Source organism: Ceratotherium simum, chromosome 18 (assembly GCF_057802395.1).
Source record: "Ceratotherium simum simum isolate JZ-2026a chromosome 18, ASM5780239v1, whole genome shotgun sequence".
Taxonomy (NCBI): Eukaryota; Metazoa; Chordata; class Mammalia; order Perissodactyla; family Rhinocerotidae; genus Ceratotherium; species Ceratotherium simum.
The window spans coordinates 30,694,347-30,721,751 of NC_141917.1; the positions used below are offsets into that span (position 1 = coordinate 30,694,347).

Sequence of the window (27,405 nt, forward strand, 5' to 3'; positions counted from 1 at the left end):
TGGAGGCCATGTTAATGATTTTGCATTTTATTCTAAGGGCAATGGAAATAATATTAGACTTGATCATTATCATTTAGGTGTACAGATCAAGCATAATCTGAGATAGGAGACTAAGGTAGTAGTGGGGCTGATGAGTAACTTTATGAAAATATTTTCATTCAGCAATATTTATTAGGCCTATACATGGTTTCCCTAGAATTCAGAAATATAAAGATAAATAATATGCCATTAGTTCATAGCATAGGTAAGGAGCCATGTTGCAAGGAAATTAAAGCCAATATGAAGTGAAAATATAATAAATGTGTGAATAAAGTGCTCTGAGAACCCTTGCTGTGGGCTGGGAATCTCTATAACCAAGCATGGCTAATAGAGGGAGGCTTGGGCTAAGAGTATGAGCTTTAGAGCATTTTCTGACAACTCTTAGTTACTCAGGTCTTTTTGGCTTCTGAGTGCTTTTCAGTCATGTTGTAGATACTTGTTTCTTCCTTAAACTCAAAAGGTGGAGAACTGTGGAGTTTCCTCATAGAGAACGACAACACGCAAAGAAAGGAATTTATTGGCTTCTCTAGAATTCTGTGAGGATTAAGTGTCACCTTGTCAGTAAACGCGTCTTAAAAAGTAAAAGGTGTTACACAGAAACTCCAGAAAATGTCCCCATTCAGTAGGTTGAGTTGGACGGCAGCCCCTGCGGCGCTTATGCCCCGCCAGCCCGCTAGGGCGGCGCTGCTCAGAAGGCCGCGGTCCCTCCCCGGAAGGTGCCGTTCTTGGCTGCCGCGCGGAGGCGATACTTCCTGCTGGGTTTGCCGCGAGTGTCAGCAGCTGTTCGGGTTGCGGCTCTTGCTCATACCGCAGTGGACGGCCGCCATGGAGCGCCCGGGGCCCAGCGAAGGTGGGTTGGGTACGGCGAGCCCGGACGGGGCGGGGCGGGCCGGGCCAGGCCAGGCCAGGGCGCCGCAGTAACGAGGCTTGCTCTTTCTTTTCGCCCCAGTGACAGGCTCAGACGCATCGGGAGCCGACCCGCAGCTGGCGGTCACCATGGGCTTCACGGGGTTCGGTGAGTGACTGCCCTTAGCATAGCCCCGCCTCCTTTTGCAGAGGTTTGAAGAGCTGCAGATTGGGAGGGGAGGCCGAGCTGTCACCTCTGTTCCGCAGCTTCCGCTGTGCCAAGGCCTAATTACTTTGGTGTATATCTTGCAATTTCTCGACACACTCTTCCCCATTCATCTTCTAACTCCTGCCTATCTGTGGGACCAGCTCAGGTGACACTTATGGAACCCTTGCGAGAAAGAAAGATTGCTTTGTGACCCACGCGCTGGAGGGTGTTGGTTGGGAGAGGGAGTCGTCTCTTTGCGTCCTGAGGCTGAGAGCTAACCACTGACTGTGGTCTGTAACAAGATGGCCCTTTTGGCAATAACTGGGTCATTAAGTGATGTTATAATGCTTATTAAATCCTTTTTGTTCAAGTCTTTCTTCCCCAGAATCTTCACTTTAGTCTCTGTAGAGCCTGGTCATGGCATGTTATGAGGTAAAGAAAAAGGCCTCAAACAGATGTAGTCACCTGTTGAAAACATTATTCTCAGTAAAAAAAACACGGAAATTGTTTTCTCACCCTATTTCTGTTGGGTCTTGGAGAGAACAAATGTCAGGCTAATGTATCCAGATGTCTTGTTCTTTTGTTCGTATATTCATTTATTCTGGTAATATCTTGAGCCACATGTTTACTATCTCCTGGGTGGTCTTGTCTACAGAAGTACTGTATACCTTTGTAGTACATGCTATAGTACTTATTTTTGTTTTGGTTCATTAAAATAGCCTTCTTAATTTCAAAAGTAACACGTTTTAATAGGAGAAAATCTACACAACACAATAAATAAGTAGAAAGTAAAATCATTCATAATCTCATGATCTAGAAATCAAGACTTAAGTTAGTTTTCCAGTCTTGTCTGTTGTGTACTTATTAAGAAAATTAAGATCATATGTATGTATAATTTTATATTGTTCTTAATTATATATAATTTATTCTTAATATTTTGAGGATTTTCCCACATTATAAACTGCTCTTCGAAAATATGATTTTTAATGGCTTAGTAGCCCATTTAATAGAAGTGCCATAATTTTTAATATTTTTAACTTTCCCCTACATTGTTTCTAATTCTTTTATCAATAATACCAAAGTGAACATTTTTATAAATAGCTCTTTTATCTCCTTTTGTAAAAGGGATTTTATGTGTATTTCCATAGGGTAGATTTCTGAAGGAGGGACTACTTACAAAAAATATAAATATTAAAAAGTAACAAAAAAATTGGGTATATATCTTTTAAAACTTCTTGATACATATTGTCATAATGCCCTTCAGAAAAGTTGTTTCAGGGCCGGCCCCGTGGCTTAGCAGTTAAGTGCGTGCGCTCCGATGCAGGCTGCCCGGGTTCGGATCCCGGGCGCGCACAGACGCACTGCTTCTCTGGCCGTGCTGAGGCCGCGTCCCACATACAGCAACTAGAAGAATGTGCAACTATGACTTACAACTATCGCTTGGGGCTTTAGGGGAAAAATAAATAAAAAATTTAAAAAAAAAAAGAAAAGTTGTTTCAATTTATATCAAAGTCAGTATTATGTAAGAATACCATTTTTACCATATTCTTACCAACATGGAGTAGATATTAGTATTAAAAAAAACAAATGGAACATTACTTCCAAGCTCATTCAGGTTGTTGTGACAATTTAGTTCCTTGTGGGTTTTTTTTGTTGTTGTTGTGAGGAAGATCAGCCCTGAGCTAACATCCGTGCTAATCCTCCTTTTTTTTGCTGAGGAAGACTGGGTCTGAGCTAACATTTATTACCAATCCTCCTCCTTTTTTGTCCCCAAAGCCCCAGTAGGTAGTTGTATGTCATAGTTGCACATCCTTCTAGTTGCTGTATGTGGGACACGGCCTCAGCATGGCTGGAGAAGTGGTGCGTCGGTGCGTGCCTGGGATCCAAACCCGGGCCGCCAGTAGCGGAGCGCGAGCACTTCACTGCTAAGCCACGGGGTCGGCCTCTGGTTCCTTGTGCTTTTAAGGCTGAGGGCTCTGTTGCTTTACTGACTGTCAGGTGCGAGTCTTAGCTTGTTAAGTTACCTGCATTACTTGCATCTTGCCCCCTTCATCTTAAAACTACAGTGTCTCCAGTCCTTCTCACACTTCAGATCTCTCTAACTTCTGCGTTATGTGTTTTGCATCTTTGCTTGTAAGGGCTCCTGTGATTATATTGGGCTGACCGGGATAATCTCCGTTATTTTAAAGTCCATAATCTTAGTTACATCTGTAGAGTCCCTTTTGCCCTGTAATGTAACATATCCACAGGTTCCAGAGATTAGGGTATGAACATTCTTCATTTTGCTTACCGCATCAGTGTTGTAGTTTCAAGGGTAGGGTCTAGGTGAATTAGAGGAGGATGGGAAAGTTGGCTGGTTAATGGTACTTAGTGATGAGATTGTCATAAAAAATTCCCTGGGAAGTAAATTCTTTCTTCCTTGATATTTTATGGTTATCTTGTAGCTGTAAATAGACAAGTGGTTATTAGTCAATCAGAAAGTTTTTATTGAATACCTAAAGTTTGACCGGCTTAGTGCAAGAAGATCACAGTCTACTACTTATTCCTGTTTTAGGGAAAAAAGCTCGCACATTTGATTTGGAAGCAATGTTTGAACAAACTCGAAGAACAGCTGTGGAAAGAAGTCGGAAAACACTGGGTAAGAAGTTCAGCTATCTGCTCTTTTATTGGTTTAAATACTGTATACACCTTACACAAGTATCTTGACAGTTATTATAAGACTGAAAAAAATTTCAAAATTGTTAAAAGACCATATGTGCTGGTTCCTTTGGAAGCAGAGGTTATTTTTTTAACGTGGTAAAAAGTTACATCTAAAAAGGATAAGAAGGTCTGAGTGCTAAAATCTTTTAGAAGTGTGTGCTGTGAGCAAACAAGGATTCTAGATTAATTTATAAGAATAAGAATAGCAGTTTCTTTATTACCTCTCCTCCTGCCTCTATCTGATTCTCATTTCATTTTTTTCTTTCCTGCTTACAGTGAAACCAGTATTTGGAAGGCTGGGCGAGAGGTGACTCTCAGAGCTGTGTACACTGACTGTTGACCCAGACAGTATAGAAAATTGAGAGATACAGTGAATGTGGCTGCTGCTATTGAATCCCTGCATTAATAAGTTGTATCAGACATTTAATGAAGGCCTTAATTTCCAGACTGTCTGGTTTGATACCAAGTGGTTGGCAATTCTAGATACCACCTTAGGGTCTTCGAAGGAGATTGACTGCTCTGCTGCTTTATTTGGATCTGATTCAGATCATTCTTACACTAGAGAAAGGATAGATGTAACCTGATAGAGCACAAGGGGCTAGAAATCACAGACAGGACTCCTGGAAAAATTTAAGTGGATGTTGTTCTGGTACTTGCCATTGTTGATTTTAAAATGATAAATTATATAGCAGTAATATCTAATATTTAGGAAGTGAGCTTGACATGAAATATTTTTGGTCTTTGGAAGAATAATAGGGTTTTTTTTTTGTTTTTGTGATGAAAAGACAGCTGTTACATATACTATTTTTTAAAAAAACTTTCATTATTATGTGAAATTTCAGACACATATAGAAGCACAGTAGTGAACTCCCATGTACCTATCACACAGATTTAACTACTGTAACAATTCATAGCTAGCATTATTTCCATTCACTTTCCCTCTTAGATTATTTTGACAAATCCTAGACACATTATTTCACCCATAAATATTTTAGTATGTGTCTTTAGGAGACAAAGATCCTTTTAAAAGACTTAACCAAAATACCATTACCACTCCTAAAAATATTAAATAATTTAATGTCATCAAACAAGATACAAAGACATGACATCTGAGGCATATTTTCAAATGCTTTAACCACTTAATTTTTAAACATTTTAATGAATGCTTATACTACTATAGTATAGCTTTCTTGTAGTTATCTCTTTCAGCATGTGATACAAAGTGCTTTGAACAGAGATTGTCTTATTCACCTAAGTAAGTTTTGTAGTCCCCAGCCTTGCAAGATAGGTTCTCAATATGTATTTGAGAATATTGAATTGAATTTAGAACTGTAATACTGCCTTTTAAAAAATAAATTCTGCTTCTTTGGAGAATATTTTAAAATGGCACGATCCATTGTAAAGAGCTTGGGATTTGGAGTTGGAAGACCTGGATTTGAGGGTTAGCCCCACATTCTGCTAGATGAGTAACATTGGATGGATTTTCAAATTTCAGACCTCTAATTTCCTCATCTGTTAGGTGGAAATGATAAGCAGCTCTCCCTTAGAAGGTTCTTGAAGAGATTAAGATACTGGGCATAGCACCTTTTAACAGTAAAGTACTTTATAAATATCACTTTTAAATCCTATTGTTTTTCTTGGTAAAACATGTATGACTTTAGCACCCAAGAGGAATTTCAGTGAAGAGTTATTAGATTTTTAAAATTTTGAAAAATTATCTCAAGACCATGTTCTTCTGTGATGTTTGTGGATGAATGAAATGTGTTGAACTTTGATTTCTTGATACATCCTTGGACTGCTATTTCTACCCCTGATCTAAACACATGAATCCAAAGTTTGACTTCTTTTAAGAAAAGTTCAAAAATTCTGATGTGGGCATTATTTGTCTCATGATTGGTATTGGAGTCTTTCTCTGGGCATTGACGTCAGACTTGAGAAAAGTGAGAACTTTGGTCCCTTTTAACAGCAAGTTTAATTGTCTGTGTGTATGGATATGAACTGTTTTGGTTGCTAAATGCTCTAGTAGAAAGGATGAATTACTCTAAAACCTCAATAAAATATGCATTATGTAAAATGTCAGGAAATAATGGTACAAATTGTTGTTTAATATTTTTTATGTTCCTGAAAGCTTTAAGTATGTTTAGGACATATGAAAGACATAGGCCCTTTTTTAGAACTGTTATACAATGAGGAGATAAATGGGGAAGAAAAATTTCTTTTATTCAAATGCTTATTTTGGATGTTGCCATGCTTTGAATGGGTTATGAACCTTATCTGTTATATGACTGGAAAAAAAATTCCTTGAAAAAATGGTTACGATAGAATTTGAATATGATTTGAATGGATGATTTAATGATCCTGAAAAGAGAAATTGTCCCAGAGATCTTAGAAATTAGAAAAGCTCAGGGGCCAGCCCGGTGGCGCAAGCGGTTAAGTGCATGAGCTGCGCTTCAGCAGCCCAGGGTTCGCAGGTTCGGATCCCGGGCGCGCACTGACGCACTGCTTGTCAAGCCATGCTGTGGCAGTGTCCCATATAAAGTGGAGGAAGATGGGCACTGATGTTAGCTCAGGGCGGATCTTCCTCAGGGAAAAAAAAAAGAAAAGAGGAGGGTTGGCATCGGATGTTAGCTCAGGGCTGATCGTCCTCACAAAAAAAAAAAAAAAAGAAAAGCTTAAAAAAATGGTGGTTTTTTTACCTGAACCAGCCTTCCTGCCTAGTTAAATCCTACCTCATCCTTTAAGGCCTCATTCATATTTTACCATTTCTAGATATTATTTCAAAACCCCTCTGGACATAATAATTGTTTCCTGCCTTTGTTTCCGTAACACTTGAAAAAATATTATAATGTTGAATCACTATGTTATACACCTGAAACTAATACAATATTGTATGTCAACGATATTTCAATAAAAAAGTATTATAAATTTATTTTAATATTGTTCATGTCTTGAGGATAAGAACCTTGTTCTTCATTTTTATACTTACAATGCCTAACACAGAGATTGGTACATAGTAGTTAACATCCCTAAATATTTAATGGAGAAATGTAACAAATGTAGTTAAAGTGTTCCCATCTTATTTTTTACTTCCTAGTATTTTGGCATTAAACATTTAAAACTAAATGTAAATTTTCATGACATTGGTAGGCTAGTGAATTGTTTTAAGTTAGAATAATAAAAACATTTAGTAACATTCAAGTCCCATGGGTAGAAAGAATATCTTGATTAGAAAACATTCTAGCTTATATTTCTAGTAATTTTTATTTATTTTTTTATTTTTATTTTTTTGTGAGGAAGATCAGCCTGAGCTAACATCCATGCTAATCCTCCTCTTTTTTTGCTGAGGAAGGCTGGCTCTGAGCTAACATCTATTGCCAATCCTGCCTCCTTTTTTTTTTTTTCCTGCAAAGCCCCTCTAGATAGTTGTATGTCGTAGTTGCACATCCTTCTAGTTGCTGTACGTGGGATGCGGCCTCAGCGTGGCTGGAGAAGCGGTACGTCGGTGCGCGCCCGGGATCCGAACCCGGGCTGCTAGCAGCGGAGCGCGCGTACTTAACCGCTAAGCCACGGGGCCGGCCCATATTTCTAGTAATTTTATTTCCTTTACATTTTGTTTATCTTAACTCGCATTTCTTCCTTTAAGTGGTTGCTATAATAATTGGCTCTGAGATTTTCAGGTGCCTAATTACATTTGTTTGGATCTGCAATTTGTGTGAATCAGCCCAGATGGGACATGGTAGTTTTGGATCATTTGCTGTTAACGTAGACAAACGTCACATACATATGGGGTGCTTTTGCAGAAATGGCTATCCAAAATTGGTAACTATTTGAAAGTAGAGAACAATAAAATGAGGTGCTTGGAAGAATAAAATGAGGTTTTGGGTAGTAGGTTAATTCAGTTTTGTTAAGGGATGATATAGAGCATTTTATAGTGTTTACAGTGTGCTTGATTCCACATTCGATAAAAATGCACAAAACAGTCCCCTTTGTCAGGGAGCTACAGTCTGTTGAATTCTGTTTCGTTTGGGTTTTATCCTCAGTCAACAATGAGGGGAAAACAAAAGGTTTTTTTTCTCTAAAAATGTCTCCTTTTTTTTCTTGCTTTAATGTAGCAGATCACAGTAGGAACCTCTCTGAATAGAAAATACTTGCTAGTGTAAAAAAAAAAGTTAAAATTTTAAATTAAAAAATTAGATGCTTCACTAGGATGGGGCAAGTAGTTTGGAGTATTTTTTCACTGGTGAGGAACTCTAGTTAGACAGGTGGGTGGGTCACAGTTTCCAGATAGTCTGGTGAGAAGTGCTAAAGAGCTGTACTCTACAGCCCTTTGGAGAGACAGGGAGGCGCACTGTTATATAAGGTAGGTGGTGGATAATTTTATAGTCTCTAGAAAGTCTGGTCACATCAAGGAAAGATCCAATTGTGGAGCTTCATTTTGCTGCTCTGGGACTTAATAGCTCTGTTACTTAACTTCTCTATGTCTTAGATTCCTCAACTGTAAAGTGAGGATAATAGTATCTACCTCAACTGTATTGTATAATTGAAATTTCCTAAGAGAGTAGAACTTAAATGGTCTCACCAAAAGGTAAACACGTGGGGTGATGGATGTGTTCAATGACTCCATGGGGAGAATCCTTTCACAGTATATGTGTGTATCAAGTCATCATGTTGTACACTTTAAATATCTTACAATTTTATTTGTCAATTATACCTCAATAAAGCTGAAAAAAAATAGTGCCTACTTCACAGGTTGTTATGAAGATTAAAGGAGTTAATTTATAGGAAGTGCTTAAAACAATACCTGGTACGTGGTAAGGTCCATGTGAGAATTAGCTGCTATAATTTTTGTTAAATTAAGGCTGATATTAAGATGCTTTTGGTTACTTGCAAAGAAGTCATAGAAGACCTAATTAAAAATGGCTCAAATAAGAAAAATTTAGTATCACATGTTAAGAACTCTGGAATGGGGCTCTTCCGTCTTTCTAGTCCTGACATGAAGGACATGAAGTTTTTTCCCCTTTTTCTGCTTTGCCAGCCTTAGGGTGTTGGCTTGTCCTATAAACTGACTGTCCTTGTGACCCAAAATTGTCAGTGAAATTTTGTTATATGCAGATGACCACAGCGTCAGGCTGAAAGGAGACTTTTATGTCTCTCTTTTTAGGAGTAAGAGAACCTGTCTCAAATGTACTTCCAGCTGACTTCTCACATCTTATTGGCCAGCATTAGTGTGGCACATCAGTTCCAAAAACAGCCATTGGCAAGAGCAATATGGTTGACTTGGAATCAAGCTTCACCCTCTCTGGGCAGGGAGGGGCCCAGTATCTCCTGCAGCACAGGGTTGCCTCTTTCCTAGAGAAAATTGTGGTTTTCTTAGCAAGGAAAAAAGGGGGAAATGGCTGTTGGGTAGGTGGCTAACTTGGTATCGATTCCTAATTAGCATCAGAACTGCCTCTAAGACCTTAGCCTAGAGTCCAAGTGTGGTCCCCCCCCCCCCAGCAGGTGTGGAGGGATTGACTGGAGAAGCAGGATGAGGGTAGGAGCCAAGCAGGCCCACTCGTAAATTTGGGCATTATTATTCTCTCTCTTTTTTTTTTTTTTTCCAAACTCCTTGAGCATCAGAGTGCAGGATCATTGACTCCTAACCCACCTCAGCCCAGTGGAGAGCCCCCCAAAAATCAACATGAACTAGAGCTATAATATTTGCCTTATACTTCCTGGAGAGTTTTACCTTCCATGTTTGAAATGAAAGAATATCTAGTTACTTATTGACACTTGATGGTTATCTCCTTGTTTCTCATCTTCCATATCCTGGCAACAAAAGACCCTAAAGAGTACAGCATTCCAATTAATAAGTGCCCTTTGATACTGCTTAACTTTGGGTGTATTGTTTTTCATTATTAAATTGGAAAGGAAAAAATGTTAAAGATTATCTCAGTTTATTGAGGATGGTGGCAATTGAGAACCAGACTATTCATATGATTCATTTCCTTCCTGTGTGCCCCCCAATTGTAGAGTGATATTGTCAGAGGAAAAAGGTTATATTTCCTTGGATAAATTTTGTGTGTGTGTGTCTTTCCAAGGTAAACAACTCTAGAAACCTAATGTACTTAATTGAAATATTCTCATGATTTTGGTAGGAAGGCTCTGACCAAAAATCCAGTGTGGGAAATTCAGAAATGAATGAAGTGCTGAATTTATGATTGAAAATATTAACGATAGAAAGTGAAATTACCTAAAATCTTACCTTTGAATACTTTCTTTTTTTACTTATCACCTTCCACATCTTTTTACATAGTGCAATCGTGGTTTGTATACTACCCACATGCTGATTTTGCTTAGCATGTCTGTTAATATTTTCCCAGATTTGTACATTTTCCATCACTGTTTTTATTTTTATTTTTATTTTATTTTTTTCCCCAAAGCCCCAGTAGATAGTTGTATGTCATAGTTGCACATCCTGCTAGTTGCTGTATGTGGGACTCGGCCTCAGCATGGCTGGAGAAGCAGTGCGTTGGTGCCCGCCCGGGATCCAAACCCGGGCCACCAGTAGCGGAGCGTGCACACTTAACTGCTGAGCCACGGGGCCGGCCCTCCATCGCTATTTTTATTAGTTGTATTTTATATTATGTTGATATATAGTAATTATTTTCCCAGTGTTGGGCATTTAGGTTGATAATTTTTTGTTGTTACTGATAACTCTAAGTTACGTTTTTGTGACTACGTTAATTTTCAGCCTTTTATTACTGATAAATTTTGAAGTCTAACTGTTGGAAATTTTTAAAAATATTTTCAGAGGCAAGAGAAAAAGAGGAAGAAATGAACAGAGAGAAAGAATTAAGAAAACAAAATGAAGATATGGAACCAACATCTTCGGGCTCAAATGTGGTCAGAGATTGTTCTAAATCATCTTCTAGGTACTTGACTTTCTCAAAGGATTCTACTAAACTATCTTTTTCTAGGTGTTCATAACACAATTTAGGTAAAGTTCCTGATATTAAAAGCTGGCTTAATTTCTCCCGTTTTAGGCAATTGTATATCCCTAGGACCATGAAAAAGTCCTTTGTCACATTGTGAATCAATTGAGTTTTTCTAAAGTATTCCAAATGTAGTGTTAAAATCTGTGCCTTTTGACTGCAGAGCATAACTGTATAAAGTTGGAAAGATCTTGACAAGTTTGTAATTTTTGTTATGTTTATTTTGGCATTTACGTCTTTTGTCCCTTTTTCCAAAATTCTACATTCGTGATGACCTTTTTTGGTAGGATCCTTTATGGAAATAGATAATAAGAAAAAATATAAGTAGAGGCACGTTATAAAGTTTACTGAGTTATAGGAGAAAGCAGCCATTAAAATTACTTTAAAATGAAATTTAATACTATGTAACTTAATTACTAAGAACTTTAAAAAACCATAAAGGTACATAGATATCAAATCTGGATGGAATAATACAAGAAATCTAATGTTGTTTAGGTGTATTTTTAATTGTCAAATTGGTTCCATAAACTATTCATGGCAAAATCTACCATTGGATTGACATTTCTTCTGTTCATGGTGAAAAAACATAAAATACCTAAATACACAAAATATCACTTATACTGTGTAATTTCATTTTTTGCTCATCTATTCCCAGGTGCAGATCTTTGGTATCTCAATCTAGGCTCTTGAGTGGAATCTGACTCCATAATAATCTTCGTCTTTTTTGTAGTTTATCTTTGTAGGGAGGGGGAATATCTACATGAGAGTACAAATCTGTTTCTCCCTTTTCATGACAGTGCAACCCTAATATCTAGTTAGTCTCTGAAGCATGTGGATATCTTTTTTTTTTTTTTAATTTTTTGTTTATTGCAGTAACATTGGTTTATAACATTGTAAAAATTTCAGGTGTACATCATTGTACTTCTATTTCTGCATAGATTACATCATGTTCACCACCAAAATACTAATTACAACCCATCACCACACACATGTGCCGAATTATCCCTTTCACCCTCCTCCCTCCCCCCTTCCCCTCTGGTAACCACCAAGCCAATCTCTGTCCCTATGTGTTTGTTTATTGTTGTTATTATCTACTACTTAATGAAGGAAATCATACGGTATTTGACCTTCTCCCTCTGACTTATTTCACTTTGCATTATACCCTCAATGTCCATCCATGTTGTCACAAATGGCTGGATTTCATCATTTCTTATGGCCGAGTAGTATTCCATTGTGTATATATACCACATCTTCTTGATCCATTCGTCCCTTGATGGGCACTTAGGTTGCTTCCAAGTCTTGGCTATTGTGAATAAGGCTGCAATGAACACAGGGGTGCATGTACCTTTACAAATTGGTGTTTTCAAGTTCTTTGGATAAATACCCAACAGTGGAATAGCTGGATCATATGGTAGTTCTATCGTTGATTTTTTGAGGAATCTCCATACTGTTTTCCATAGTGGCTGCACCAGTTTGCACTCCCACCAGCAGTGTATGAGAGTTCCCTTCTCTCCACATCCTCTCCAACACATGTTGTTTCCTGTCTTGTTAATTATAGCCATTCTGACGGGTGTGAGGTGATATCTCATTGTAGTTTTGATTTGCATTTCCCTGATAGTTAGTGATTTTGAACATCTTTTCATGTGTCTGTTGGCCATCTGTATATCTTCTTTGGAGAAATGTCTGTTCAGGTCTTTTGCCCATTTTTTAATTGGGTTGGTAGTTTTTTTGTTGTTGAGATGCATGAGTTCTTTATATATTTGGGAGATTAAGCCCTTATCAGAAGTATGGTTTGCAAATATCTTCTCCCAATTGTTAGGTTGTCTTTTCGTTTTGTTGATGGTTTCCTTTGCTGTGCAGAAGCTTTTTAGTTTGATGTAGTCCTATTTGTTTATTTTTTCTATTGTTTCTCTTGCCCGGTCAGACGTGGTGTTTGAAAAGATGTTGCTAAGACCGATGTCGAAGAGCGTACTGCCTATGTTTTCTTCTAGAAGTTTCACAGTTTCAGGTCTTACATTCAAGTCTTTAATCCATTTGGAGTTAATTTTTGTGTATGGTGTAAGGTAAGGGTCTACTTTCATTTTTTTGCATATGGCTATCCAGTTTTCCCAACACCATTTGTTGAAGAGACTTTCTTTTCCCCATTGTATGTTCTTGGCTCCTTTGTCAAAGATTAGCTGTCCATAGATGTGTGGGTTTATCATGTGGATATCTTTGTATACATTCTTAAAGAGCGCAGGTCAGCAAACTTTTTCTATCAAGGACAGACAGCAAATATTTTAGGCATTGAGGTCCATGTCGTCTCTTTCTCAACTATTCCACTCTGCTGTAGACAATACATAAACGAATGGGCTTGGCTGTATTCCAATAAATCTTTAAAAAACAAGCACTGGCCACAGTTTGCCAACTCTTGCTATAGAGTGCAATTCCTTTATATACTAGTCAAAAACTTCAGTTTTGCATTGTCTATGGTTTCATATTAATTGTCAATCTCACAATGTCGCTGGCTTTCAATATGATAGAAGAAAACCCCTCCTTTTTCTAGGAGGACCATTTAATATTTACCTTTAGTTTCTTACTTTGGGGATGATTTAAGATGTCAAAAAACTAGCGGTGTGTTTCTGGGAATTCATCTTATTGCTAAGGTTTTGACAAACAAATAAGGATTCCATTAATTGAAAATTGTAAAGATTTCTATATTTGTTGATTCTATATCTTGCTGCAATACTAACTTTAAAACCCAAAGATAAAGAACATGCACTATTGATATTGGGAAGAAATTTTATTGATATGACAAAACCCAAACATTACTTTTGTTATTAGTGATTAAAATTACAGAACTATTATTGACATTATAACTATAAAATATAGAGATAGAAATAAATCATGAAGAAAAATATAACACAACTTTATTATTGCATTTCATTGATCAAAGAATGGAAGTTTGCTTACTGCTGTTTCAGAAGGCTCAAATGAATAATCCATGGCAGATGAATAGACCTGTCAGAAGCTTAACTGGGAATATATTAATGTCAGATACATTTCAGGTAGATTTTCTATATCTATTTTAGGATTTTTTAAGCTGTTTCTGTGTATTGAATCATGTTACTATAAAATAACTTCACTGTGGCTAAATTTAAGTATAACTTTGAAGTCTGTTAAAAAATAGCCTTTTTAAGAATATTTTTATTTACTATAAGATGCAATCCAAGATATTTTCTACTATGTTAGAATGCATATAATAAGTTATTTCCTGAATTTGGTGCCGGGACAAAAAAAATGTCAAAGTGCTTTTTCTTATTAGACACATGGATCATCATTGCCCTTTTAGTGTTCTTTTGTATTGTCTCATCCCAGAACTCCAGTTTAGGGAACAGTGATATTGAGCTGGGAATAAGGGTCATGTTCTTGGAATTTTTGGAACCATCTGACTACAACTGAGTGTTTAGTCAGTTATCTCAAATGTATTGTGACTTTTACTTCAAAACAGTAGTAAATCAATGCCCCTAACATTTTTCGTGTTAGGGAAACACACAGAAATGTTCAGAAATCAAGTAACTTTTACAAGACCATTGAAGTCAATGACTGAATTGATAATGGACTAAAACAAAACATTGCTGAGTTTTTGCCTGTCTATCAATTCTTTTTAAGAAAAAATTATGAAGTTCACCTCTGGGCCAGGCAGTGTTCTATATTTTAAGAGATACAGACAGTTAAGAGAGGTTTCCTATTCATAAGGACATAACAGGCTAGGAATTCTTTATAGCTATGATTAGAAGACTTCTTTCACTCCCATTTAGGTGTTTAATTTTACATTAGATTGTGATACTGGGTTATCTGTTGGAAATAAGAACAAGAGGATAAAGATAGTGATTTTGTTATAAGAAGCTGATTTTTTCGTTTCAGAGAGCTTCAAATCTAACTGGAGATCAGCAAGTAAACACTATCAGATTTTAGTTTTCCCAGAGATATAAAGCAAGTGGCAACTTCTTTTGTTTGTCACCACAAGTGCTATGCATTGGCACTATGGGAGGCGGTCTTTACTAGTCCTAAGAAGGGACATGGTGACCTTTTTCCTTGAGGGGGAAAAAACCCACAATTAAAGGGAATTCTCTTTTGAAATTTTGTAAACCAATACACGTTTAAATAAAAAAATAGGAAAATACACATTAATTAAGGACTTTTAAAGGCCTTTATGCCAGTGGCTTTCAAAATGCTTAAGATAATTTAAAGAGAATTCTCTCTCATATATTAGGAAAAAAGTAACACTAAAATGTATAGGCAGAGAAAAATGTTAAATTAAATGACTTTTTTATTCATTGAGACATCTTAAAGTTTGCATAATTTTAATTGCCTTAAGGCTGTGCATTTTTTCTTGTGATTTTGATATGTCTTTCTTTTTGAATAAATCTGGTTATTTCTTTCTCCCCTTATTTGAATTTTGACCTCATATTTTAATGTATATTGATAAACGTGTTAGATTTGATATTTTTTCTCATTCTCTAGCTTTTTAAAATATCTTCATTAGGGCCGGCCCTGTGGCTTAGCGGTTAAGTGCGTGCGCTCCGATGCAGGCGGCCCGGGTTCGGATCCTGGGCGCACACAGACGCACTGCTTCTCCGGCCATGCTGAGGCCGCGTCCCACATACAGCAACTAGAAGAATGTGCAGCTATGACTTACAACTATCGCTTGGGGCTTTAGGGGAAAAATAAATAAATAAAAAATTAAAAAAAAAATATCTTCATTATATCACATTTTATTGCACAAACATTTTTCCATGTGTTTGATCACATTGTATTTAAGGTATATTTCTTAGACAATCATTTACCTCACATATGAGATTATTATACTATTCTCTTTTTTTCTGGATTTAATAAAAATTACTTAAAAATTTTAAATGAGAAATTATTATGAAGTATTTAAGACTTTCAAAAAGGTGATAAAGGACAATATCCACCAGACAACTTAAGAAGTAAACTTACTATTACGGGTGAACACTTCTGAGAACTGTCTTCAATTTCATCCCCCTTCCCTTCTTGTCAGAAGTAACCAATCTTCTAAATTTAAAGTTTTGTCATGTATCTCTATAATTTTATTGTGTATCTCTGTATCCCTAAGACATATATAATATTGTTTTGCATGTTTTCAAACTTTCCCTCCATATGTCTACTATAGCACTTAGCATATTATATTATAAACTATAATGTACTGTTTCTGTTATGTGTTCTTTTATAAGATTGTGTATACCGTAAGGTCAGGGATGTTTTTCTCCTTAATTAAACAAAATTATGGTTATAGTTCATACACAGAAAACTTTAGATATCCTACATTTAAAGTAAAGAGAACAATGAAACAAATACCCAGCTTGGGAGATGAGGCATAGAGCTTTACAATGGCTTTGAAATCTCCCTACTCACATTTCTCTCTCTCCTCCACAAAGGAAACCTTCCCTGTGTTTATCCTTCCTTCTTTTTGATAGTTTTATTATATATAAATGTATTCCTAAATAGTATGTTGTTTTTTGTGATTTTTTATTTTATATAGATGCTGCTAATGCTGTTGTCAACTTGAAAAGCAAATTTGCCTATTTCATCTCAAAATGAGTTTATTCAGTAATAGCCAAAAGAATTGCGATTCAGGATGTACATGCTATTGCAAACCATAGGCAAATCCAGAAAACAAAGGGGGAGAGCTGCCTTTATAGAGACAAAAGGAGAGTAGGGACCGGCAGTTCTAAATGAAAGTCTGGTGGGGGAAAGTAGCAGTTCAGGGCGGCAAGGTCTTCTCATTGGCTGAGTTGTGGTGTTTCTCATTGGCTGGGTGGGGAGAGAAATCTTCCTTCCTTAGTAAAGTAGTTTTACTTTCTGTGGAAGATACAAGCCTCTAGTCTCTTCCTGTTTGGTGTGATTGTGTGTTATGGGCTGAGAGCTCTCCCTACAGGCCTTCCTGACTGCAATTTAGTTAAGGTTTCTTTTATTAATTTCCAAACTGTAATGAATGCATTTTTTCGATATGGCTTTTTATTCAACAAGATGTTTTTGAGATTCTCTCATGTTGACAAGTGAAGCTTGTCATTCATTTTCACTGCAGTTTAGTTTTCCATTTAGAAATATACTACAGTTTATCCATTATCTAATCAATTTAGGTTGCTATATTTCTTTATTTTTTTTATTTTTTTATTTTTTATTTTTATTTTTTTTAATTTTTTGTTTATTGCGGTAACGTTGGTTTATAACATTGTAAAAATTTCAGGTGTACATCATTGTACTTCTATTTCTGCATAGATTACATCATGTTCACCACCAAAATACTAATTACAACCCATCACCACACACATGTACCGAATTATCCCTTTCACCCTCCTCCCTCCCCCCTTCCCCTCTGGTAACCACCAATCCAATCTCTGTCCCTATGTGTTTGTTTATTGTTGTTATTATCTACTACTTAATGAAGGAAATCATACGGTATTTGACCTTCTCCCTCTGACTTATTTCACTTTGCATTATACCCTCAATGTCCATCCATGTTGTCACAAATGGCTGGATTTCGTCGTTTCTTATGGCTGAGTAGTATTCCATTGTGTATATATACCACAGCTTCTTTATCCATTCGTCCCTTGATGGGCACTTAGGTTGCTTCCAAGTCTTGGCTATCGTGAATAAGGCTGCAATGAACACAGGGGTGCATGTACCTTTACAAATTGGTGTTTTCAAGTTCTTTGGATAAATACCCAACAGTGGAATAGCTGGATCATATGGTAGTTCTATCGTTGATTTTTGAGGAATCTCCATACTGTTTTCCATAGTGGCTGCACCAGTTTGCACTCCCACCAGCAGTGTATGAGAGTTCCCTTCTCTCCACATCCTCTCCAACACATGTTGTTTCCTGTCTTGTTAATTATAGCCATTCTGACGGGCGTGAGGTGATATCTCATTGTAGTTTTGATTTGCATTTCCCTGATAGTTAGTGATTTTGAACATCTTTTCATGTGTCTGTTGGCCATCTGTATATCTTCTTTGGAGAAATGTCTGTTCAGGTCTTTTGCCCATTTCTTAATTGGGTTGTTAGTTTTTTTGTTGTTGAGATGCATGAGTTCTTTATATATTTTGGAGATTAAGCCCTTATCAGATGTATGGTTTGCAAATATCTTCTCCCAATTGTTAGGTTGTCTTTTCGTTTTGTTGATGGTTTCCTTTGCTGTGCAGAAGCTTTTTAGTTTGATGTAGTCCCATTTGTTTATTTTTTCTATTGTTTCTCTTGCCCGGTCAGATGTGGTGTTTGAAAAGATGTTGCTAAGACCGATGTCAAAGAGCGTACTGCCTATGTTTTCTTCTAGAAGTTTCACAGTTTCAGGTCTTACATTCAAGTCTTTAATCCATTTGGAGTTAATTTTTGTGTATGGTGTAAGGTAAGGGTCTACTTTCATTTTTTTGCATATGGCTATCCAGTTTTCCCAACACCATTTGTTGAAGAGACTTTCTTTTCCCCAATCTATGTTCTTGGCTCCTTTGTCAAAGATTAGCTGTCCATAGATGTGTGGGTTTATTTCTGGGCTTTGGATTCTATTCCATTGATCTGTGTGTCTGTTTTTGTGCCAGTACCATGCTGTTTTGGTTACTATAGCTTTGTAGTATATTTTGAAATCAGGGAGTGTGATACCTCCAGCTTTGTTCTTTTTTCTCAGGATTCCTTTAGCTATTCGGGGTCTTCTGCTCTTCCATATAAATTTTAGGATTCTTTGTTCTATTTCTGTGAAAAATGTTGTTGGAACTTTGATAGGGATTGCATTGAATCTATAGATGGCTTTAGGAAGTATGGACATCTTAACTATGTTAATTCTTCCAATCCAAGAGCACGGAATATCTTTCCATTTCTTTGTGTCTTCTTCAATTTCTTTCAGAAATATTTTATAGTTTTCGGTGTACAGCTCTTTCACCTCTTTGGTTAAGTTTATTCCTAGGTATTTTATTCTTTTTGTTGCAATTGTAAATGGGATGGTATTCTTAATTTCTCTTTCTGCTACTTCGTTGTTGGTGTACAGAAATGCAACTGATTTTTGTATGTTGATTTTGTATCCTGCAACTTTCCCATATTCGTTTATTACTTCTAAAAGTTTTCTGGTGGATTCTTTAGGGTTTTCTATATATAAAATCATGTCATCTGCAAATAGTGACAGTTTCACTTCTTCCTTTCCAATTTGGATCCCTTTTATTTCTTTCTCTTGCCTGATTGCTCTGGCAAGGACTTCCAATACTATGTTAAATAGGAGTGGTGACAGTGGGCATCCTTGTCTGGTTCCTGTTCTTAGAGGGATAGGTTTCAGTTTTTCACCATTGAGGATGATATTAGCTGTGGGTTTCTCATATATGGTCTTTATTATGTTGAGATACTTTCCTTCTATACCCATTTTATTCAGAGTTTTTATCATAAATGGATGCTGGATCTTGTCAAATGCTTTCTCTGTGTCTATTGAGATGATCATGTGATTTTTATTCTTCATTTTATTAATGTGGTGTATTACGTTGATTGATTTGCGAATGTTAAACCATCCCTGCATACCTGGAATAAATCCCACTTGATCATGGTGTATAATCTTTTTAACGTATTGTTGTATGCGATTTGCTAGTATTTTGTTGAGGATTTTCGCATCGATGTTCATCAGTGATATTGGCCTGTAATTTTCTTTTTTTGTGTTGTCCTTGTCTGGTTTTGGTATCAGGGTAATGTCAGCTTCAGAGAATGAGTTAGGAGCTTCCCCCTCCTCAATTTTTTGGAAGAGTTTGAGAAGGATAGGTATTACGTCTTCTTTGAATGTTTGGTAGAATTCACCAGGGAAGCCGTCTGGTCCTGGACTTTTATATTTGGGGAGGTTTTTGATTACTGTTTCGATCTCCTTACTGGTGATTGGTCTATTCAAATTCTCTACTTCTTCTTGATCCAGTTTTGGAAGGTTGTATGATTCTAAGAATTTATCCATTTCTTCCAGATTGTCGAATTGGTTGGCATATAGTTTTTCATAGTATTCTCTTATAATCTTTTGTATTTCTGAGGTGTCTGTTGTAACCTCTCCTCTTTCATTTCTGATTTTACTTATTTGTGCCTTCTCTCTTTTTTTCTTGGTGAGTCTAGCTAAAGGTTTGTCTATTTTGTTGATCTTTTCAAAGAACCAGCTCTTGGTTTTATTAATTTTTTCTATTGTTTTTTTGGTCTCTATTTCATTTATTTCTGCTCTGATTTTTATTATTTCCCTTCTTCTACTGATTTTGGGCTTGGTTTGTTCTTCTTTTTCCAGTTCCTTTAGGTGCATTGTTAGATTGTTTATTTGAGATTTTTCTTGTTTGTTGAGATAGGCCTATATCGCTATAAACTTCCCTCTTAGAACTGCTTTTGCTGTATCCCATAAATTCTGGCATGACGTATTTTCATTTTCATTTGTCTCCAGGTATTTTTTGATTTCTTCTTTGATTTCTTCGTTAACCCAGTCGTTGTTCAGTAGCATTTTGTTTAATCTCCATGTATTTGTGGCTTTTCTGATTTTCTTCCTATAGTTGATTTCTAGTTTCATACCGTTGTGCTCAGAAAAGATGCTTGGTATTATTTCAATCTTCTTAAATTTATGGAGACTTGTTTTGTGGCCTAATATGTGATCAATCCTTGAGAATGTTCCATGTGCATTTGAAAAGAACGTGTATTCTTCGGTTTTTGGATGGAATGCTCTGTATATATCTACTAGGTCCATCTGTTCTAGTGTGTCGTTTAAGGCCAATGTTTCCTTATTGATCTTCTGTTTGGATGATCTATCCATTGGTGTAAGTGGAGTGTTAAAGTCCCCTACTATTGTTGTGTTACTGTCTATTTCTGTTTTTATGTCTGTTAATAATTGCTTTATATATTTAGGTGCACCTACATTGGGTGCGTAGATATTTACAAGTGTTATATCCTCTTGTTGGATTGTTCCCTTGATCATTATGTAATGCCTTTCTTTGTCTCTTTTTACAGTTTTTGTTTTAAAGTCTATTTTGTCTGATATGAGTACTGCTACCCCAGCTTTCTTTTCATTGCCATTTGCGTGGAGTATCTTTTTCCATCCCTTCACTTTCAGTTTGTGAGTGTCTTTAGGTCTGAAGTGTGTCTCTTGTATGCAGCATATATATGGGTCTTGTTTTTTTATCCAGTCAGCCACCCTATGCCTTTTAATTGGAGCATTTAGTCCATTGACGTTTAAAGTAGCTATTGATAAGTATGTACTTACTGCCATTTTTTAACTTTTTTTTTTTTTCCCTCAGTGTTTTAGTAGTCCTTCTCTGTTCCTTACTTCTTCTATACAGAATTGATGGTCACTTTAGTTTGACCTCTGTCTGAAACCTGTACTCTTTAACTACCCTCCTCCCTCCTTTTATGTTTTTGATATCATATCTAACCTCTTTTTTGTGCATTTGTGTCCATTACGTTCTAATCGTGGAAATAGATAATTTTTCCTATTTGTGGTCTTCTCTTTTCCCTTAAATCAGTCCCTTTAACATTTCTTGTAACACTGGTTTCTTGGTGACAAACTCCTTTAATTTTTGCTTATCTGGGAAAATTTTGATCTCTCCTTCCATTTTGAACGATAACCTTGCTGGGTAGAGTATTCTTGGCTGTAACTCTTTTCCTTTTAGCACTTTAAATATATTGTGCCATTCTCTTCTAGCCTGTAAGGTTTCTGCTGAGAAGTCAGCTGATAGCCTTATGGGGTTTCCTTTGTATGTAACTTGACATTCTCTTGCGGCTTTTAGGATTCTCTCTTTATCTTTAATTCTGGACATTTTGATTATGATGTGTCTTGGTGTGGGCCTCTTTGGGTTTATCTTGTTTGGGGCTCTCTGTGCCTCCTGTACCTGGATGTCTGTTTCCTTCCTTAGGTTAGGGAAGTTTTCATCTATTATTTCTTGAAATAAATTCTCTGCCCCCTTGTCTCGCTCTTCTCCTTCCGGGACACCTATAACACGGATGTTAGTGCGCTTGATGTTGTCCCAGAGGTCCCTTAGACTGTCCTCACTCTTTTGAATTCTTTTTTCTTTTACCTGTTCACCTTGGGTAATTTCTTCTAGTCTTTCTTCTAGCTCACAGATCCGTTCTTCTGTATCCTCTACTCTGCTTTTGAGTCCCTCTAATGAATTTTTCATTTCCAGTATTGTATTCTTCATTTCTGATTGGTTCTTTTTTATATCTTCCATTTCTTTGTTGACATTCTCACTGAGTCCATCTATTCTTCTCCCCAGATCAGTGAGCATCCTTAACACTCTTAGTTTGAACTCTCTGTTGGGTAGATTGCTCATTTCTGTTTCACTTAGTTCCTTTTCTGGGGTTTTGTCCTGTTCCCTTACTTGGAATGTATTCTTTTGCCTCCTCATTTTGCCTCTTTCCCTGTGCTTGTATCTACGTATTAGGTAGGTCAGCTACGTCTCCTGCTCTTGGATAGGTGACCTTATGTAAGTGATGCCTTAGGAGGCTTCCAGTATGCTTCCCTCAGTTCTCAATGTTCCAGGGGTGGCCCCTATGTGGGCTACGTGTGTCCTTCTATTGTGGCCTGTTAGCTCTCCCTATAGGCGCCCAGGGAGGCTGAGTTATGCTCCTGGCCAGCTGTTGTAATGCTCTGCTGCTTGTAGTTGTTGTGGGCCCTTCAGTCTCTTTATCAGGTGTGGGGAGCCCCAGCACAGTTGGCTGTAAGTTCTAATACCACATTTGTGTTGCAGTATTTCTTTTAAGTGAGTAGGCCCCCAGTGTGGCAGGTTGTTAGGCTCAGGGCCTTACAGTTGGTGTAAACCTCTAGCCTATTAGGTCTCTTGTCAGCTCTCTGGGGATTGCAGCTGGGTGGGGCTGCCCTCAGGCACAGGAGCACCCAATTATTTCAGGCTTTGGAAGGTGGGGCAAACCTCCTATGTGGGTCTTTGAGAAGCACAAGTCTTCTGCAGCTGACAAGCCCTGCTGCCCACAGGTCCACACACACAGTCAACACAGTCCTGCCCCGTGTGAGCGCCCCGACCTCCCCAAGCGGACCCAGTCTCTCCAAGGCGGGAGCCCCACACACTCCGCCACCACCCCACACTCTCCACCCGCTCCTTGTGCACACCCTGCCCCGCTCAAGTCAGCTCAGTTGCCAGGCTGCAGAGCATCCAGTCACCAATCTATGCAGGCCCACACGTTGCCTGAGGGCTTGTTGTTGGGTGGGGCCAGTCTCTAGGGTGGGCTGCCTGCCCTGGCTGAGCTGGATTAAATCGGTGCTCTAGTGGGTGGGGTAGACCCTGGGCTAGCAGGCCTCAGGGAGAACTCCAATGGCGTCTGTGTCAGCACGCTCACACCAGGCCACAACAATGGCCGCCGCCAATGTCCCAGTCCCCGGAGAGGTCTCACCCCTCACCGAGATGCACTCAGGGCCTATTAGGTGAGTCTCTTGTCACCGAAGCACTGTGCACCTTTCTTTCTGGTGATTTTAGGATGCTTTCTGGAACGGGTGAGTTTGTGTGCGGGCTCTTTAAGAGCCAGTTTTAGTTTCTTTGTGAACCGGGTTTTCTGGGGGTGCTCCCCAATGCTTTAGTAGCAGCAAAGTCAGATATTATGCCACTGGTGTCGATTGTGCTGGGTCCACAAAATGCCCACAGCGGGGGCGCTCCCCGGCTCAGGACCCCGCGCCTCCAGGGAGGCTGCGTACCTGTGAGCTGCTCCCGGCGGCCGTGAAGCTGGCGGCTTGTGAAGGCGGCGTTTTTCCTCTCCAGAAGGGAGTCTCTGCCTCTTCTACCCCAGTTAGGATTGTCCGTTGTTGCAGGGGTTCCTCTTATCCAGTTTTCAGTTCTGTCTCAGGGGTAATTTTTCCACGAGTAGTTGTAAATTGGCTGTGTCCATGGGAGGAGGTGAGTTCAGAGTCTGCCTACGCCGCCATCTTGACTCCGCCCCCTCCGCTATATTTCTTACTATTATAAAATACACTTTTATTCACCTCTTTGTAGCCATCCTCTGCTTTATATGTACAAAAGTTTCTTTAGAGTATATACCTAATAGTGGACTTGGAAGGTCTTTGAGTAAGTATACTTTTATCTTTACTAGATTTGGCTCAATTATTTTCTAAAGAGTTTGGACCAATTTACATTCCCACTAGCAGAATATACGAGTTGCTGTTGCTCCACATCCTTGCCAACACTCATTTTGTTAGACATTTTTATTTTTGACAATCTCGTTGTGAAGTGATAATCCTTATAGTGTTCATTTGCATTTTGATGGTTAGTTGTGTGGTTGTACATCATTTCAAAAGTTTGTTGGTCATATATTTTCTCTTCTGCAGATATAATAATAACTATGTTTTCTGCAAGATTTTCTGTTGAGTTGCTTGTGTTTTCTCCTTAATTGATAGGTTATTATTATTTTTTATTTTGCAATTTTTTAAAGTGAATATGTTTCAAATTTTATTCTAATTTGTTGATCTTTTCTTTTGTAGTATGTGCTTTTGTGTTTTAAGAAATGAGTCTGTACTTGGAGGTCATAAAGATAACTTCCTGTATTTTTTCTAAAGTTTTAAAGGTCCGTTTTTCATATTTAGGTCTTCAGTCAACGTAGACTTCATTTTTGTGGATAATGTGAAGTGGTTATTCAGTTTTATTTTTTCCTCCATATGTATAATCAATTTTCCCAGCCTGTTTATTTTTAATTAAAAAAATTTTTCTTTAATAGACTTTATTTTTTAGAGCAGTTTTAGGTTCACAGCAAAATTGAGCAGAAGGTAGAGATTTTCCATGTACCTCCTTCCTCCATACATTCATACCTCCCCCATTATCAGCCTCCCCCACTGGACTGGTACATTTGTTACAATTGATACAATTACACTAATACATCATTATCACTCAGAATCCATAGTTTGCATGAGGGTTCACTCTTTGGTGTTGTACATTCTTTGGGTTTGTACAAATTATAATGACATGTATCTACCATTGTAGTACCAATCAGAGTAGTTTCACTGCCCTAAACATCCTCTGTGTTCCACCTATTTGTTCCTCCCTCACTCCTAACCTCTAGCAACCACTGATCTTTTAAATTTTTATCGAAGTAATGTATTCACATTACAAAGTCAAACATTATAAAGCCTCATTTCTCTCTGTTCATGATTCTTGCTACCCAGAGGAAACCATTTTAAATTTTTTTAGTTTTTTCTTCTATTTACCTCCATATTTCTAAATTGTATTCTTTTACTACTGTCTTGATTTTTTCTATTGTGGCAAAACTTTTATAACATAAAATTTACTATTTTAAACATTTTTAATTATACAAGTCAGTGGCGTTAATGACATTTATAATGTTTTACAGCCATCATCACTGTCTATTTCTAGAAATTTTTATCACTCCAGACAGAAATTTTTACTGTTAAGCCATAACTTCCCACTCTCCTCTGAGCTCTGGGTAACTTCTAATCTACTTTCTGTCTCCATGAGTTTTCTTATTCTAGATATTTCATGTAAGTGGAATCATACAATATTTGTCCTTTTGTGTCTGGCTTCTTTCACTTTGCATAATGTTTTCAAGGTTTCTGTTGTATCAGAATTTCATTCCTTTAAATGATTGAATAGTATTCCATTGTATGTATATACCACAGTTTGTTTATCCATTCATTTGTTGATGAACACTTGGGTTGTTTCCACCTTTTGGGTATTGTGAATGCAATGAACGTTGACATACAAGTATTTGTTTGAGTTTTTGCTTTCAATTCTTTTGGGTATTTACCTAGAAATGCAGTTTCTGGGTCATAGGATAATTTTATGTTTAACTTTTTTTTGGTGAGCAAGATTGGCCATGAGCTAACATCTGTTGCCAATCTTCTTCTTTTTGCTTGAGGAAGAGTGGCTGTGAGCTAACATCTGTGCCCATCTTCCTCTGTTTTGTATGTGGGATGCCGCCACAGTATGGCTTGATGAGTGGTACATGGGTCCACACCTGGGATCTGAACCTGCAAACCCTGGGCCGCCAAAGCGGAGCACAGGAACTTAACCACTGCTCCACTGGGCCGGGCCTGTATGTTTAACTTTTTGAAGAAATGCTAAACTGTTTTTCACAGTGGCTGCATTATTTTACATTCCTACCAGCAATGTAAGGGGGTTCCAGTTTCTCCACATTCTTACCATCGCTTATTTTCCATATTTTTTTGTTTTGTTTTGTGTTTATTGTAGCCATCCTAGTAGGTGTGATGTGGTATCTCATTGTGGTTTTTGTTTTCATTTTCATAATGTCTAAGGATGTTGAGCATCTTTTGATGTATTTATTGGCCATTTGTATGTCTTTGGAGAAGTGCCTATTCAAGTCCTTTGCTCATTTTTAAATTGGGTTGTCTTTATGTTGTTGAATCGTAGGAGTTCTTTATACATCTGGTTATTAAACCCTTATCAGATATATGATTCGCAAATATTTTCTCCCATCCTGTAGTTTGTCTTTTCACTTTATTAATGATGCCCTTTGATACACGAAAGTTTGATGAAGTCTAACTTTACTTTTTCTTGCCAATTTTACTTTTTGTTGCTTATGCTTTTGGTGTCATATCTAAGGATCCATTACCAAATTATGGGTCATGAAGATTCCCCCTGTTTTCTTCTAAGAGTTTTATGGTTTTAGCTCTTATATTTTGGCAGTTAATCCATTTTGAGTTAATTTTATACATGGTGTGACATAAGGGTTCAACTTTGGTTTGATTTTTGGCTCATCTTGGTGATTCCATTGTGTAATGTAAGGTGTGATTCCAGGGTAGTTTTCCATTTTATTTTATGGATGTTCAGCATTCATTACATGGTGATAATTTTCTTCACTGTTTTTTAAGGCATACTTTCTATATATAAACTATCTCTTAAGATAATTGGCTCTCTTGGCTGTATTTCATTCAGTCCTATATATTTAAAATAAGTTTCAGGTTTTTTTCCTTTATAGTATGTTGAGTCTATTTCACAGAACATACAAATATTTTTTGAAAATCTACAATGTTGTTAAAATTTGGTTTAGAGAAAGACAGTCATCTAAGATTACCACTTTTATTGGCTTTAAAGAAATATTTTTTAAAATTATTATTATTATTTTTTTGCCGAGGAAGATTTGCCCTGAGCTAATGTCTGTTGCTAATCTCCCTCTTTTTTTCTTGAGGAAGATTAGCCCTAAGCTAACATCTGTGTCAGTCTTCCTCTACTTTGTATGTGGGTTGCCACCACAGCCTGGCTGTTGAGTGGTGTAGGTCTGCACCTGGGATCCAAACCCGTGAACCCTGGCCGCCGAAGTGGAGCACACCAAACTTAACCACTACACCATGGGCCGGCCCCTAAAAGAAATATAGGGATGTAAGTTGCCATTCAAAAATCAAATACTGGGAAGAAATATGTCATTTATTCTATGAAATATAGTTGCAGGATAGGAGAAAAATATTGATGTACTCCAAATTTGTAAGGTAGGAATCATTTAGACATTTGCATTTCCTTTAAAAAAAATTAGTACCAGAAACAATGAATTTAGTTCCTAAATTGAAATTGTACACCTATACATCTTATTTAATACTTAAACTCTCAGTCGAGAAAAAATTAGGATTTCACTCAACTTTTTTCTCATCCAGTACATATTGTTTCTAAGACTCTGGTTTG

The 27,405-nt window shown here is 37.3% G+C and overlaps 1 protein-coding gene across 2 annotated transcripts in view; it reads left to right on the top strand.

Annotated features, from left to right (window-relative positions):
* Positions 1-795: 795 nt before the first annotated feature.
* WDR70 (WD repeat domain 70) overlaps positions 796-27,405 on the top strand; it is a 315,307-nt gene continuing 288,697 nt past the window's right edge. The window contains exons 1-4 of one of the 2 annotated variants that reach the window (XM_004422748.2): positions 796-889; positions 989-1,054; positions 3,648-3,731; positions 10,587-10,707. In XM_004422748.2, coding sequence (XP_004422805.1) covers positions 865-889; positions 989-1,054; positions 3,648-3,731; positions 10,587-10,707 — 296 coding nt within the window. In that variant the 5' untranslated portion in view covers positions 796-864. Of the gene's footprint in view, positions 890-988; positions 1,055-3,647; positions 3,732-10,586; positions 10,708-23,062; positions 23,193-27,405 lie in introns of those variants that run through there. The other variant, XM_087443211.1, reaches the window with a different exon arrangement.